General features: G+C 36.3%; 1 protein-coding gene across 12 annotated transcripts in view; it reads left to right on the top strand.

Moving 5' to 3' along the window:
* Window positions 1-15,741, top strand: part of LOC130552347 (mucin-17-like) — a 105,542-nt gene that overhangs the window by 1,335 nt on the left and 88,466 nt on the right. Inside the window, exons 1-15 of one of the 12 annotated variants that reach the window (XM_057330561.1) lie at window positions 86-809; window positions 885-934; window positions 1,172-1,222; window positions 1,354-1,401; window positions 1,708-1,752; window positions 1,937-1,981; window positions 2,176-2,235; window positions 2,311-2,373; window positions 2,455-2,493; window positions 2,583-2,645; window positions 2,727-2,765; window positions 2,855-2,917; window positions 3,077-3,109; window positions 3,374-3,543; window positions 3,834-3,898. In XM_057330561.1, the coding sequence (XP_057186544.1) occupies window positions 910-934; window positions 1,172-1,222; window positions 1,354-1,401; window positions 1,708-1,752; window positions 1,937-1,981; window positions 2,176-2,235; window positions 2,311-2,373; window positions 2,455-2,493; window positions 2,583-2,645; window positions 2,727-2,765; window positions 2,855-2,917; window positions 3,077-3,109; window positions 3,374-3,543; window positions 3,834-3,898 (809 nt within the window). In that variant the 5' untranslated portion in view covers window positions 86-809; window positions 885-909. Of the gene's footprint in view, window positions 1-84; window positions 810-884; window positions 935-1,171; window positions 1,223-1,353; window positions 1,404-1,707; window positions 1,754-1,936; window positions 1,982-2,175; window positions 2,236-2,310; window positions 2,374-2,454; window positions 2,494-2,582; window positions 2,646-2,726; window positions 2,766-2,854; window positions 2,918-3,076; window positions 3,110-3,373; window positions 3,544-3,833; window positions 3,899-15,741 lie in introns of those variants that run through there. The other 11 variants (XM_057330562.1, XM_057330566.1, XM_057330565.1 and 8 more) reach the window with 11 other exon arrangements.

Below are 15,741 nucleotides of genomic sequence, written 5' to 3'. Positions count from 1 at the left end.
GGCACCGAATCACTGCTTCATGTTGCAGACTGAGCAGGTTGTGTTTGTGAGAGAAAAACGGCAAGATGGATTGTTGGTTGTTGATGTTATCGACACACACGTCACGAGGCAGCTTTTTGATCTGCCTTGCGAGTCCAAGCTAATTAACATTGTATATGTGAAGGACCGTGATCTTATCAGAGCGAAGAGGAGGCTTATGGAGTCAAAGAATCTGCATAAGAAGGCTGTCTGTTTACCACATGCACAGGGATTTGCCATATTCCCCCTACTCCATTCCTGTAAGGTTTAACTGAAGCTTGGTCCTGTCTTGTCAGTTTACCTTTCTGGGTGAGAATATTGCCGCCGTCAATTAATATACTAACATGAATGCACGATGAATCGAGAAAAAAAACACCATTGTTTATCATTCTTAAAATGTATATGACCGGCATATGTTTTTGTTTCAGAAATAATGAAAATCCTTTTTACAAATCTTTTATTTGTCCCATCCACAGGCCATTATGTCTCAAGGACTGAGGCGTGCCCCCCCCAACAAAAAACGCTATGATATATTTAACATAGGCTATTTCACAGACCAGTAATAGTCCAGTTTCTGTGCATTTTTTCAGTGAGACTGCTGTGGCTCTTTCATTGCATAGGATAGGAAAGGATTGCTTTAAGAAATATTACATTTTGGATAAAACTCTCAGTGTTTACATTACATTTAAGTGATTTTGAGCTTTTCATATATTCCTTTTATGTTATAGTTTGCACTTTCCCCGCACCACCCAATAAATATGGCGTGGCCTCCACATCAAAAACAGCCTCAGGTAAATACAATAGTATAGTGAATATATGCTTTCTTTACAAATAAATATTTCTAATGCCAATAATATTCTTTGTAGAAACAAACACGCATAAAATAAGCAGATGAAGACAGTACATTTAGAAATGGGTGAGTTTCTTTGTTCTTTGTAATAAAACCTGGAGGACCATTGCTGGTTCAACCACTTGTCTTTTTAAAGACAAAAAGGGTCTGTCCATGAGCAAGACACAGTTAAAGCTTAACTGGTCTGATTATAGTCTCCTTGCATTGCTGGTGTTTGAGTGGGTAAATGACAGGAATTATTGGTCAGTCACTTTGCTGGATTAACTAGTAATTTATTTATGAATTTGTTTGTGACGGTGTCAGCAGAAAAGTTTTCGGAGGACCTTTTTTCGACACCACCCACCACTAAATCTTGTAAGTATACTTGTTGCAAATATAAGTACATAATGGTTTTACATTTTCATGACTAGTAAATTAAATTAAACATGCATATTAGTGAAGGTGTAACATTGTATACATGGCAATTTATTGAAATATTTCATTAGGTACTCTGATGAATCAATTGGAGGACCCTGAAGTGTCTATACCAGAAAGTATGACGTAGAATGTTGACTTTGAATGTTTACTAACTGTAATTTCAGTGTGAAAATATTGTTTCTCTCTATAAATAGGACTCAGGAGACTTTGTTTGCTTCATTTAGCTGCCTTCCATTCGTTTATAATTTAATCAAATATCAAGTAAAAAATATATTTAAAAAACAGCAATAAACACTCACCAGTGAGTTATGACTAAATGGAAGGCAACAGAGCCCTGCATATGAAGTCAAGTGTGCTATCTTTGGAAGACAGCAATGCTACAAGGCCATAAATGTGTATTTGAACAACTTTTTCTTTTGCAGGTTGTCCACAAACGGCACACGTCTTGTCACCAATCCTTGAACAAAGTAAAAAACTATTCCAATTTTATACTGACACTTTAATCATTACAAAGAGCTGTAAATAGTTAGGCCGCGGCGCTTGACATGTTTAGATTAACTCTAAGGTTCATTGTGTTATTTTATTTATCGTTGTTGTAAATTTCTGTTTTAATTTACATTTTGATACATGGTACATTCCATGTTTTTAAAGGCACTTCACAGTCTATGGACTCCACAATGATTGAAACTCCCAAAAGTAAGACATGCTTTTATTCTTATTTCTCTCCAAATAGCTTAGACCCGGAGGCATGTTGCAGTCACCTCGCAAAAAATGAAATTGAAACTAATTTATAAACAAAGAGGAAATTAATTTTTTTGTGAGGTGAATGCAACATGCCTCCTCATTTTAATATCATTTATGTATTTCAAATGCAAATATGCCTTTGACAGGGACACAGCAGAGAAAAAGGAGTCGTTTTTTAGAGTTTCCAACTCACACCTCAACCCCAGGTAATGGTTATAACAAACCAGTTTTTTATTTATACTGAAATAATCCACTTGTAATATTTTCAAATGCCATTACAGCCGGCAGGTCTCAGCGCCAGCCACATGGCACTAGCAGAACTCCACGCAGCAGATATCCTGAAGGTTAGTATAGACCTTTTTTGTCAAGGTTTTAATTCTTATTGGAATATTCCAAGTAAATAATACATCGTTACTTCATTACAGCTTCTGGGACTCGGTGCCACACCAGCACACCGCCACAAGGTAAATTTGAAGATGGCAAATGCCTGCCATGGTTTTTTATTTCTTAATATGAAACAATCCACTAGTAATATTTTCAAATGCCATTACAGCCGGCAGGTCTCAGCGTCAGCCACATGGCACTCCCAAGACTCCAAGCGACAGATATTCTCAAGGTTAGTATTGACATTTCTTGTCAAGGTTTTAATTCTTATTGGAACATTCCAAGTAAATAATACATCGATACTTTATTACAGCTTCTGGGACTCGGTGCCACACCAGCACACCGCCACAAGGTAAATTTGAAGATGGCAAATGCCTGCCATGGTTTTTTATTTGGTGATATGAAACAATCCACTAGTAATATTTTCAAATGCCATTACAGCCGGCAGGTCTCAGCGCCAGCCACATGGCACTACCAGAACTCCACGCAACAGATATTCTCAAGGTTAGTATAGACATGATATGCATGTTAAGCTCAGTTAAGGAAATGGTTGTAATTTTGCATAATAAATTAATTAGGAGAATTATTAGTAAAATCATGTTTTTCTAAAACATTGTATGTGATACATCTGTTTGCTTACTACATTGTTCATACATTTTTCAGAAAAGCAAGACAAGTTTCCAATGTCTGAAAAAAGTAAGTATCGGATAGTTTTTTTGATAAAATATTTGATTTTCTTGATTCAGGACTGTGGCATTACAGACTCTCCACTTTATCCTTGAACTGCTGGTAGATTCCAGGCAACAGATTTTCTCCTTGTTGCCGTGTCATACAGATGAGGAGGAAGAGATTTGTGTTCATTTTGTCATGTTATAGATTATTAAAGTAATCATACCTCAGTATTGTCTTTTTTATCTTTTATGCTATTTAAAAGTAACCCAATGCCTTTGTTGCATTTAGGATTCCAAAGAAAGGTTCTGATGCTGCTTCTAGAAATAAAAGAAGAGCTAAGAAGAGTTGGACAAAGGGTTGAACCAGACACTGTGTTCCACCTGTCTACTTTGGAGAGCGTAGAGGAATTACAGCACTTGGAAAGGAAGTTAATAAATGAGGAGACCCGGGCAGCAATGGTAAAAATAAACTGTTAACGCCACATTTCCTCATTATTAAAATCATTATTTATTTTAACTATAAAATTGAAATAATTACTGAACAATAGCATGTTGCATACAGAACATGTGCTGATAGAATATTATTCCTTTTCATAGTTAAATAACAAAAAGATTAAATTTGAATCTTAAAAATTAATTTTATATAATCAAGTTTAAATATACAACAAATAAAAATTGGAATAAAAAGGCATATAGTACACTGAAGCACATATTACTTGCCAAGTACTGACATGTTATGTGTTGTTCAGGTGTCAGCGCTGTGCAAAATAGGAGGAAGAAACCTCAAGGACAGTGCAAGAAGGATGCTGGATAGGTAAAGCCTAGTTCTTCATACTTATTTTTTTCATGAGGTCCCAATGAAAAGTAAAAATAAAAAAAGAATGTTTAAAATGTCTTCGTCCACAATTGTTAAACACTTATTTTTTTTTACTTTTTTAGGGTTTTAAATAATTCCCTTATGTCCAAATTTAATATGAAGAAGAAGAAGAAGGAGGCATTTGAGAAGACTGCAGTATTCACAGTCATAAGAGGTGTGTGTGTGTAACAATACATATATCAGTATACGAAATGTTAACAAAAATAAGGGATTTTTTTGTTTTTCATCTAGGTAAATTGGCCATATCCTTAAAAAACATTGTAATGCAACTATGCTTCATCTTAAAATTAATACATTTTTAAAGTTGCTTAGTTTTTTTTCAAGTTCTCAATATTGTAAGTGGTTATAAACAAAGAATTTGTATTAATAAGATTTTTTTAAAGTAATTATCAAACTCTCTTGGTTAAAAAAGTAAAAAATAAATATCATTCACTTAAGCATACTGTATTAGTGATTCTTATTTCAGTCACAGAAATTACATTTATGTATTACATACAGCAATTAGATTAGTTTTTTTATGTAATACAGTTACTGCTATTATTGGTCACACCAGATGTTGAAAGGTTATTTTACACCACTTCACTACAAATGAGGTACAGTATACAATGACTTTGTCATTATTATTGTTTATTGTGAAGTAAAGATTATGATGTCAGAGTTTCTCATTAATTTATTTCGTATTTGACAGATGCTGTGATGACCAATTTTCCAAAGGGAACAGAGTTTGACATAGTACATGCAATTGGAGAGCATTTCAAGCAAGCACCTGGGAGAACAGGGGGGGTATATAAGTAAACACAAAAAATAAGTACCTAGAAAATGTGATTACCTCAACAGAAAACAATGAAAAAATATTTTAAATAACTTCTTAAATTTATTTTTATTTTAATATTGTTTATTGCATTTTAAGTTGTATTTATAAATGCTTTGTTTTGTAATTTTCTGTATTGTATTGTATTTTATTTATTATTCTTTTATAATTTTCTAATTTGTGAAATTTCGATTTTACACAATAAAAACTTTACATTTTCACTGTTTGATGACTGGTCTATTCTTGGGCTATGTTAGACGTCTATTCTTAGGTTATAGTTAGACGTCTATTAGATTTTCACTGACAGCCCACATTTAGCCTATTTTTAGCCTAGACCCATATTCACCGTCTATTAGACGTATACATGTATTCGTTTAATAGCCGTCTAATTGACGGCTAGTCTATTCTTGGTCTATGGTTAGACGTCTATTAGATTTTCACTGACAGCCCACATTTAGACCTGTTTTAGCCTAGACGTCAGGGCTATGTTTAGACGTCTTTTAGATGCGAAATTGCTTGCTGGGTTAACTTCACTACATTTGAAAGCCAAATATCATACTTTTTACTCCACTACATTTATAAAAAGGTTCAAAAGTAGAAAATGGTTTCTATGCAGCGGGGTTTCCTGTGTGCGCAATTTATCTGGCTTGCGATCTGCCAGGACCTTTTACTGCTGCCAAGTATTTCAGTTTTCTATGCTCGCGGTTTTCCGGCAAGCTTTGAGTAGCCATTGGCAGATTTTTTTAACGCAAATCTGGCAACTCTGGGATCTTCCCCGCTAAACTAATGTAAACGTTGGCGCTGCTACACCATTGATAGCGTTCTAAAAAGGCAAATAGAACATTAAAAGACGAAAAAGGCACATGTTAAAGTGTGGTGTAATCATCTGTGGGTTACGATCGTAGAAACATTGTCATGAAAATGATCGGCATAACGGCTAAACGGTAAATAAGCATCACATACACCTTGAGCTACGTGTGCTTGTTAACTTCTGATCTGCTGCTATATCATTTAAAGCGATTTGGAAAATGAATGATGTTTTTACTGAAGTAACTATAGTTGAAGTATTCCTGTTGAAATAAAAACAATAGAACCCTGCTTCAAAATACAACTGAAAATGTAATGGATTTAATGGTTATAATGGGAATTGTACTATGGATACTTGTCTACTTGTATGTGATGGATTCTATTGGTGGGATGGTAAATCATATTGGAATAAAACCCAAAACACTACAAAGAGGAATTCAATTTAAAAATCTCATTCTAATTAAAAAATTCATTGTTTTTTTTCAGCAGGGATGGTATTTGCAGTAAAACCACAGTATCCACAAATTTACCATTTTCTAAATATAGGAACCATACTCCAATTAATAATCTTTAGTAAAACCACAGCAACTAAAAATACCATAGTTTCATTATACTAGCTATAGTTTATGTTTGTGTTAAATTATGGTAATACAAATGGTAATAAATCCAACAAACACGTGGCTTCTACACTTTACAAGAACCTTACTACTTACTGGTAAATTGCTGCTAAAACTGGTTAAGGGAATATACAAAATCAAAGAACACTGCTCATAAATACATATAGGCCTAGGGGGCTAATGATGATAATTAGGCTAAATGATCGTACAGGATTATATCTAAACTAAACATGTGTGCTAAACATATAAAGCTCTTAAAGGAGTTGCTCACTGCAAAATTTGCCCCCATTGACTTTCCATGGTAGGAATAAAAATGACTATGGAAAGTCAATGGGGGCAAATTTTGAAGTTAACTACTCCTTTAATACAACTGATACTGTGCGCTACTCAGTGTATTCAGTAGGTTGCTTCAGAGGCATAAGGTATACGACAATAAAACAATGCACAACTGACATAAAGGAAATGTACTTTTAATACTCGAGTACTTTTAAAAGCACGTACTTCTGTACTTTTACTCAAGAAAGAATCTGTCTTTACAACTTTTACTTGTAGTGGAGTAATATTTGACCAGTAGTATCTGTACTTTCACTCAAGTAAGGAAGTTGTGTACTTCGTCCACCTCTGGTATTCAGTAATTCTACAGGGGATAGTTGATCACAAAATGTGGCAAGTAACTACATCCAGCTTTATTCCCTTTGCTTGAGCAATTTATTTTTTAATCAAAGTTTGTCGTATTTTGTTAATAGTTTCACAGATATTTACGTTGGGTGGCCTGGAAGGACACATGATGCTAGGGTACTGGCCAATTCTGATATTTACATTCTAGCTGAGCATTGACAGGGTGGTTATCTTTACGCAAGAGAGGTGAGACGTCACGTGAGAGAGATTTATTTATGTGCAAGTTTGACCACTAACAATAATGTATAGACAACACACATTTCTCATAAGTATTTGCTAGAATCATATGAATTAATTAGTATAATATAATATAAAGTAAAATAAAAAGCTATCTCAAACCAAACTCTTCAAATGTTCTTAAATTTCAATTATATATAAAGTCTTCATTACATACATAACATCTTTAAACACAGTTAAGATTTTTTTTCAGCACTCCGGGAACATTAATGGCTTGGAGTATTTCACTTGCCAAGATGTTACCAAATTGGGTAACAGTCTCCTCTAGCATCGCACAAATCTCCCTGGTCATTTCCAAGACGGTTTCTCTTTGCTGAAGTTCTGCCTCCTTCTCCCACTCCCCCTGCATTTGCAGTAGCTGCTCCTCTCTAGCACAGAACTTTTCCTCTGACTCGTTGAGGTGTTTTAGAAGTGCAGTACTCATTCCCTGGACATGGTCAGCCTTAGACATTCTTCTTTTTTTCCTGGGGGAGTGCTCGTCGATTCTGTTGTGCCTGCATGAGTAAAAATGTTTAAGACAGTAATGTAATACTTGGACATGATCTGACTAAACGTCATATTATGCAAGCATTTTTATTTGTCAAACCTTGTGTGGGTTAGCCTACATATTTAGTACATATGCAGCACAAGCATAATTCATGCACACTTGATAGGATATTCAGTATTTAATCGGTTTGGCTTAACCATTGTACCATAACCATTGTTATTCCAATTTTGTGGAATCAATTGAGAAATTCAAAATTAAACCTATATTTATCTGTCCAGCTGTAAATAAAAACCCATACATACATCATAATAAATAAATACAAATGTTGAAGATTAATAACTTTATATCGTATGTACATTTAGAATGAACTTGTTGAAGTGACTGACATAATTTACATAATAAAAAGTCTAAATAATAATAGCACGTATATGTAATCATTCGTTCGATTTCAATCATTACCTAGATAGCACAGGTACATCTGTAAGATGTCTGCTAAAGATCTGGAGATCTGGAATACATCTGCTGTGTAAAGACATCTGCTAAACATCTTTAGAAAGAGCTGTTGTACATCCATTCTAAATCATAAATATCTTGCAGACATCTAGACAGTGGTGGAGCCAGACAATTTTCATAGGGGTGGCCAGACTGAGACCATAGCTCACACAGGGGTAGCACAGAAACTGATATCATCTTTTTTTCCCTATGTGGCAAGTCACTGTGGATCTAGTAGTGTTTCTTAGTCACTCACTCATTTACTTAAACAGGCAATGTAGAATTACATCATGAAGATCAACATAAGCTTTTTAATGTATTACTAAACTGATTAAAAAAAAAAGATCTGAAACAGTGCGTCACTGCAGAAGGTGGTGTCTTTTTAATTGGTGATAAAGCTCACACCATAATGACAATTTACACGACATAAGAATATACCAGAATGCACTTTTATCAAACAAACATTACAATATCACAGAAAAACTCAAATATAGTAACCTTAACATTATGGGCAAGCATTTCAAAAATATTCCTTTGCAATACTTTGGATATTATCATTTGGCAGCCAACTGCCAACAAAACATTTTAATTCCCTTTCAAGGATGTGACACAGACAGACCACCACCATTAAGCTAAATCAGCACTGAAAGTTGACTTTACTTTTAATGGCCTTCTACAACGCTCTTTTAAATGACACTGACACAGTGAAACTGTTTATAGCTTGCGACTTTCATACTGCTAAGTTAACAGCCTAAATTAACTTAGCAAACTTTACCATATTTGTTTCAAATTCAGCATGCCAGCCATAATATACATACATTAAGACAAGAAACATTTCAAACACAGTGAATAAACTTAATTCTTCTTGTTAATTTACCTGTGACCTCGCGGCGGCGGGAAACAGACAGTCCTCCGACTGCTCACGCAAAGTCCGTTGGAGCACACGCAAACAACAACAACACTACTTCTTCTTCTTCTGTAATTGTGTTGGTGGTTGAAATTCAAGTTGAGTGTATTACCGCCACCTTCAGTTTGGGTGGAGAAGTACTTGTTTGAGGTGCGCTGTTGAAATGCGTCCATATGGGAACAACTGTGTACAGAAATGGTTCCGCAAAAAAGTCGCCGGCAAAGCAGTAGGGGAAGCCGGGGGGCCAAAGATTAATTTGTGGTGGCCTTGGCCACCATTGGCCACCCCCTGGCTACGCCCCTTCTTCTAGAGGTCTATATGACATCTGACAGCAGACGTCTCAGAGATGTAGGGCAGATGAGCAAACAGCATCTGCCAGATGTCTTGCAGATGAAAATGCAGACATCAAATAGATGTCTGCCAGATGTACGTGTGCTATCTGGGTAGTTTCAATTTAACAGTAATAAAAAATTAAGAGTGAAAGCTTACTTCTTGTTGGCGGACAAATGTCTTCTTCGTCGTCTCCGTCTGCAGAGACACTGTCATTTGGAGATGGCGCTCCTTCTTGTGTCTGTGTCAAGCATCCAACAGCATTTACAGGCGAAGCACAGGGACGATGTCACCAAATATTATCACACGTCATAAAACGAAAATGACTTGGGAGCCACCCCACTCGTGTTGTTGTTATCTTTTGTTTTTTGATAACAACCATTCAGACTTTTGAGCTTGTCCATAACCTGCTTCTTATCTATGGGATCAGAATTGTTGCAATATTCTGAATAAATAAACTATGATCCGCAAATAAATATAGAGAGTTTCACAAACATTTTTTAAATCCACATATGCACAAAAAGCGAACCATAAATATATGTTAGACGTTTCACAAAAATAAATGGAATTCACAAATAAATACAATGAGATTTGCAAATAAGAAATATTTACAAATTTATTTCAATGGCATTTATTTGTAGATCACTTTCTGCACACTTGTGGATCGCTTTCTGCACATTCGTGGATCGCTTTCTGTGCATTTGTGAATCGCTGCACACATTTGTGGATCAGTGCACGCATTTGTTGATGGCTCTCTGTGCATTTGTGGATTTTGAAACATTTCTAACGTCAAAACGCGCACACAGTCCACAAATAGGTGGACTCCGCCCACTATCTACGCAAGCCAATCGGGTAACTTCCGCTTTCGTTGTCCAATAGGGCACGTTCTAACTTCAGCCAATCACGTTTTGCTCTGCACTAAGATTCAGGGAGCTAACATGGCGGCTAGTGGCGGTCTAAAATGCATGATATACTAAGAAATGTGAATGGCCTCTTCTTTATACTACTCAGTAATGATTGTTTGTGTTTATATGCATTGTCCGTATGTTAGTAACAAACGACTGAAATGTTTATGACTTGATAACAGCGTGCACGGACTGGGGTGGACAATCCCGGTGACTGATTTGGTCTGCTGCAAGCCAGCCGTTTTATTGTCTTTATGTACCAAAGTGATAAATTCCGATTTTGGCATTCGATAAAATATAATCTGTTTCCCCGATACTGCATGGGTAAACAGCTAGTTCGCGCCGCACACTCAGCGTGGCGTGAAGTTTCAAGGTGCGCAGCGTTTGCATTGCAATGCGCACTGCAGCTGTCGGTGTAGGCTACTACCAGTATAACGATGGCAGAATTAACGTGGGGGAAATCATCAGCACTGTGAATTTCTATGTCATTCATAATTCAAAATAAAACGTAATTTAATCAGTCATCTCTATTTATCCCATTCCTGAATGATCTCTGCTGCTGTGGCTAAACTGTTCTGTATAGGCGACTGTGTAACTCTTTGCCATGACAAAAATGATCACTGTAAGAAACACTACCCATAACATTAACAATAGTAAGCGTTGTCTTTATAGTGGTAGCAGCGTAAGTAGGCTATATTGCAAGATGACCATGTGGGACAATTCTGTCCACAATTCCCCACACAGAAATACTGTAGTAGTATAATACATTTACTATCATATGAACAGCTCATATAAAGTTTCCCATAATAACGCAAAGAAAATACATCAGAATTAGAAGGAGCTTTATTGCCCAAATGTGCGCTACGCACGAGGAATTTGTCTTAGTGACAGAAGCTGCCAGTGCACATACAGTTGAAAGTGACAAGTGACGAGACACAGGTAACAAAATATAAAAAAACAAATATGTAATAGACAATACACATATGAAAAAAAACAAGATATGTCAAAAGAGCAGCGGATGCTATATTGTATGCATGTGCTACATATATACAAGTTAGGTGCTTTATACAAATTGTGTAAGGGAATGGGATAGCTGTATCATATGTATCAAATCAGTAACATATGTATAATAAATAAATATGAGTATAAGTGAGTAGTTTAGTATTGGACATATTTATTGAACAGTGGGGAGAACATTTAACTTTTCATGGGGTAGATGACCTGAAGGAAGAAACTTTATTTGGCTGTTTTGGCGCTCAGTGCTCTGTAGCGCCGACCAAACGGCAGCAGTTCAAAGAAAAAGTGTGCTGGGTGTGAGGGGTCCAGAGAGATTTTGCGAGCCCTTTTACTCGCTCACTCTGGAAGAGTACAGTTCTTGCAGCGGGAAGGGTAGTACCAGTGATTCGCTCAACAGTCTGAAATATCCGCTGTACTCTTCGGAGGTCTCGAGTGTTTGTATGTGTCCCGAGCATGTAAACTGAACTTGAGAGAGAATATGTCGCCTCTAAATGCAGCAAGTTTTAAATGACTTCATCGATCAACACAAAGTTACAATGGTAGAGAACTTTAATAAACTTGATCGCTTAGCAACCTTCAAAACAAGTCTTGTACGTCTCTTGATGTACACGACGTGGAGGAGCGATTTTTTTATTAACAGACTGATTTGACCCTACCTGAGCATGCTTGTTTTTTTCTAAACAAAAAGATGTCAAACAAAATAATTGCCTTTTGTATTGCAGTTAAAGTAGCCTAGTAAAAACAGGCTACTGACACATTTTTTATTAAAACTGCGCATCGTTCTGTTATCATTTTTATTGAGGTTCTGTAAATTTGCACCAACAAGCCCATGCAATTTGCTTTTGTTTTCATATGTTCATATTTTCTTATATTTAACTTCAGCTGATGGGCTATACCTTGGTTCTTGCGTCTCATTCTTCAGTGTTCTGCATTTACCAATAAATAGAGTACATAAAAAGTACTTATTTTGTTTTAAATTTATGTCTTTATCATTTAAAAACCAACAATGTATGCTAACCCCATTTAGGAGCTTTTTTAGGCCTATTTGGCACTAAATATAGAAGGAATTTGGTTATAATATAGCAAACCGCGCTATTGAACTATAAAAAAGCCAATATCACTGCAAGGAAAATTCCCGACTACATTACAGTATATTACTTATATTTCTTTAGGATGTGTGTGAACGCACGCACAGGTTCCAGAAAATCACTGGCACTGTGAACCAAAATCAACCGATCCCGTCATCCCGGGACAAATCTTCCGCATATTTTCCGGGATCTCTGTATGAAAAGGGCTTTACTGACATGCCATGTAATATCCAGTGCCTTTTGTGCATTTGTATGGAGAACCCATTAATTTGTACAATTAGCTTCAATTCATTTTTATTTGGCAAATTCATATTTTGCTTCATACTTTTTTCATCGAAGAGAAAAGTTGTGTTGCCTCCCTTGCGTTCTTATTGCCCCCGTTGTTTTTTATTTGCCAATAAATAAATGAAATAAACAGTATTTTAAAGATGTCCTATGTGTCATTTAAAAAGCAGCAATATATACATAAATATAACCCAACAATATTGATTTATTTAGCACCAAGAAAAATGGAGACATATATCGTATAACACGCAGAGCACTGCCACAACCCTTTTTATTAACTACAGTAAATTGATTATCTGCAGTTGTATACCAATATTTACTATGGTAAGGTTCGAAAACACAAATTTTACTAGGCCTACGTCATTTACTTTTGGGGTTGCTGTGTGAATTTGAGAATATATTGTGTGCACAAGATCATAGTCAAAGGATCGGCATCCTTTGTTGTTGCAAGAGTTAAGACAGTATACAGAACTGTTTAACCACAGCAGCAGAGATGATTCAGGAATGGGATAAACAGAGATGACTGATTAAATTACGTTTTATTTTGAATTATGAATGACATGGAAATTCACAGTGCTGATGATTTCCTCCACGTTAATTCAGCCATCGTTATACTGGTAGTAGCCTACACCGACAGCTGCAGTGCGTGCGCATTGCAATGCAAACGCTGCGCACCTTGAAACTTCACGCCACGCTGAGTGTGCGGCGCGATTTAGCTGCTTACCCATGCAGTATCGGGGAAACAGATTATATTTTATTGAATGCCAAAATCTGAATTTATCACTTTGGTACGTAAAGACAATAAAACGGCTGGCTTGCAGCAGACCAAATCAGTCACCAGGATTGTCCACCCCAGTCCATGCACGCTGTTATCAAGTCATAAACATTTCAGTCGTTTCTTACTAACATACGGACAATGCATATAAACACAAACAATCATTACTGAGTAGTATAAAGAAGAGGCCATTCACATTTCTTAGTATATCACGCATTTTAGACCGCCACTAGCCGCCATGTTAGCTCCCTGAATCTTAGTGCAGAACAAAACGTGATTGGCTGAAGTTAGAACGTGCCCTGTTGGACAACGAAGGCGGAAGTTACCCGATTGGCTTGCGTAGATAGTGGGCGGTGTCCACCTATTTGTGAATTGTGTGCGCTTTTTGACGTTAGAAATGTTTCAAAATCCACAAATGCACAGAAAGCAATCCACAAATGCGTGCACTGATCCACAAATGCGTGCAGCGATTTACAAATGCACAGAAAGCGATCCACGAATGTGCAGAAAGCGATCCACAAATGTGCAGAAAGTGATCTACAAATAAATGCCATTGAAATAAATGTGTAAATATTTTTTATTTGCAAATCTCATTGTATTTATTTGTGAATTCCATTTCTTTTTGTGGAACGTCTAACATATATTTATGGTTCGCTTTTTGTGCACATGTGGATTTAAAAAATGTTTGTGAAACTCTCTATATTTATTTGCGGATCATAGTTTATTTATTCAGAATATTGCAACAATTCTGATCCCATACTTATCTCTCTGTACTCCGCGAAGTCGAAATTTCTCAGCAATACTACAGTATACATTGCTGTCTCTTACGGATCCATCAATTTGTCGACTAATCTCTTCCTCTCCTCTGATTAAAAGAAGCTTTTTTATGTCTCTGTCAGACCAGTTATTGCCCCTGTTGCAAGACATTTTAACTAGCCTAAACAAACTGAGGTACTGTACGTGACCTGGTTTCCGCGCCAGCTGAGCTGACAGACGTTCGTTTTGTTGTCATGACAGTGACGTAGTTTAGAGCGGCTTTAATGCGTGTTCATTTACACTGAACTAGGGTCGCATCAGAGACGCCTTTGATAGGGTGCGAGGTGGCTCAGAGACGGATTATTTTAGATCGGCTTTCATGCGGCATTGCGTCTTCACACAGAAATTTGATCCGCCTCAGAGTAAAGTGCCTGTGATCCGCCTGTGTAAAGACGACATAAGATGGAGCCTAGCTGTGGTCAGGCGCCTATAGCTTACGTTGCCTGTCCGTCAGTTAAGCTTCTAAATAGAATAACATTTATCCCTTTTTTTCCAAAGCTATACCTTTCCTTGCTTTTAAATATCAGAATACGTGTTTGTTTAATGTTAACATTACATTTAGACTTTTAAAGTTATTCATTTTAATGTAATTATTTTGAAATTTAGCACCTCTTAATATAATATTAATTGATTTACTGCATTTGCTTTTCAAAACTATACATTGGATTGGAGGAGTCAGAGTCATCTTCAGGCTCTGAAGCCTCGATTATATCTGACTCCATCTCACTTTGACTCTATTGTAAATCTCTTTCTACACATTTTTTAAGCGAATCTACTGCAGGCATGTCTCCTTGAGGCGCAGACCGTGGAGACGGTCCTGGCTGTTTATCTTTAACTTTTTCTAGTTTTAGTTGTTTATAACTTGTACTGTTCATTAATTTTATTATTAAAAGTCTATTTATCATATATTCATTTGGTCTATAATTTAATTATAGAAACTAGGAGACATTTTGAGTGGCAACCCATGGCCTTGGGCCTGGTTTAGTAGACGGCACATTTTAGTTTATTGACTCATGTCTCAAAGAAAAAAATCAAGCATTTAAATCCTAAAAAAGTTATGTGAACTAGTTATGGTACAGCTGTTTAATGATACCGTTCTGTTGTAATGTGTTGTATAGATACTGTGACCACAGCCCCATCATCAGAGCACAGATTCCCCCGATCACAATCACCTGAGTTCTGATTACACCGTCACCTGCACCCTTTTCCCCAAGCACTATATGTAGTAATTTGTTCTACCACCAGTTTGTCGATTATTGTGTTTCAGTTGTTGTTCTAGATTCTCTTGCCTGTAGTCTTGTAATATTCAAGTATCTGTTTTTGGATTTTTGCCTGTTGATCCCTGGATTATTATCTTGTTTTCTAACTCTGATGGAGTTCCTGGCTACTCTGGATTAAATCCTCTTTTCTGGAACTCGTATTGTGTCATTTCTGAGCACATATAGATGTAATTTACATGTATTGAGCACTGTTTTTCACCACAGTTATAAATGCACTTGATAAAATACCTAAAAAGTATTGAGAAGTA

This window comes from Triplophysa rosa, linkage group LG4 (assembly GCF_024868665.1).
Source record: "Triplophysa rosa linkage group LG4, Trosa_1v2, whole genome shotgun sequence".
Classification (NCBI taxonomy): Eukaryota; Metazoa; Chordata; class Actinopteri; order Cypriniformes; family Nemacheilidae; genus Triplophysa; species Triplophysa rosa.
The sequence above is the reverse complement of the archived record's forward strand: the minus strand, read 5'-3'. Positions and strand labels throughout refer to the sequence as shown.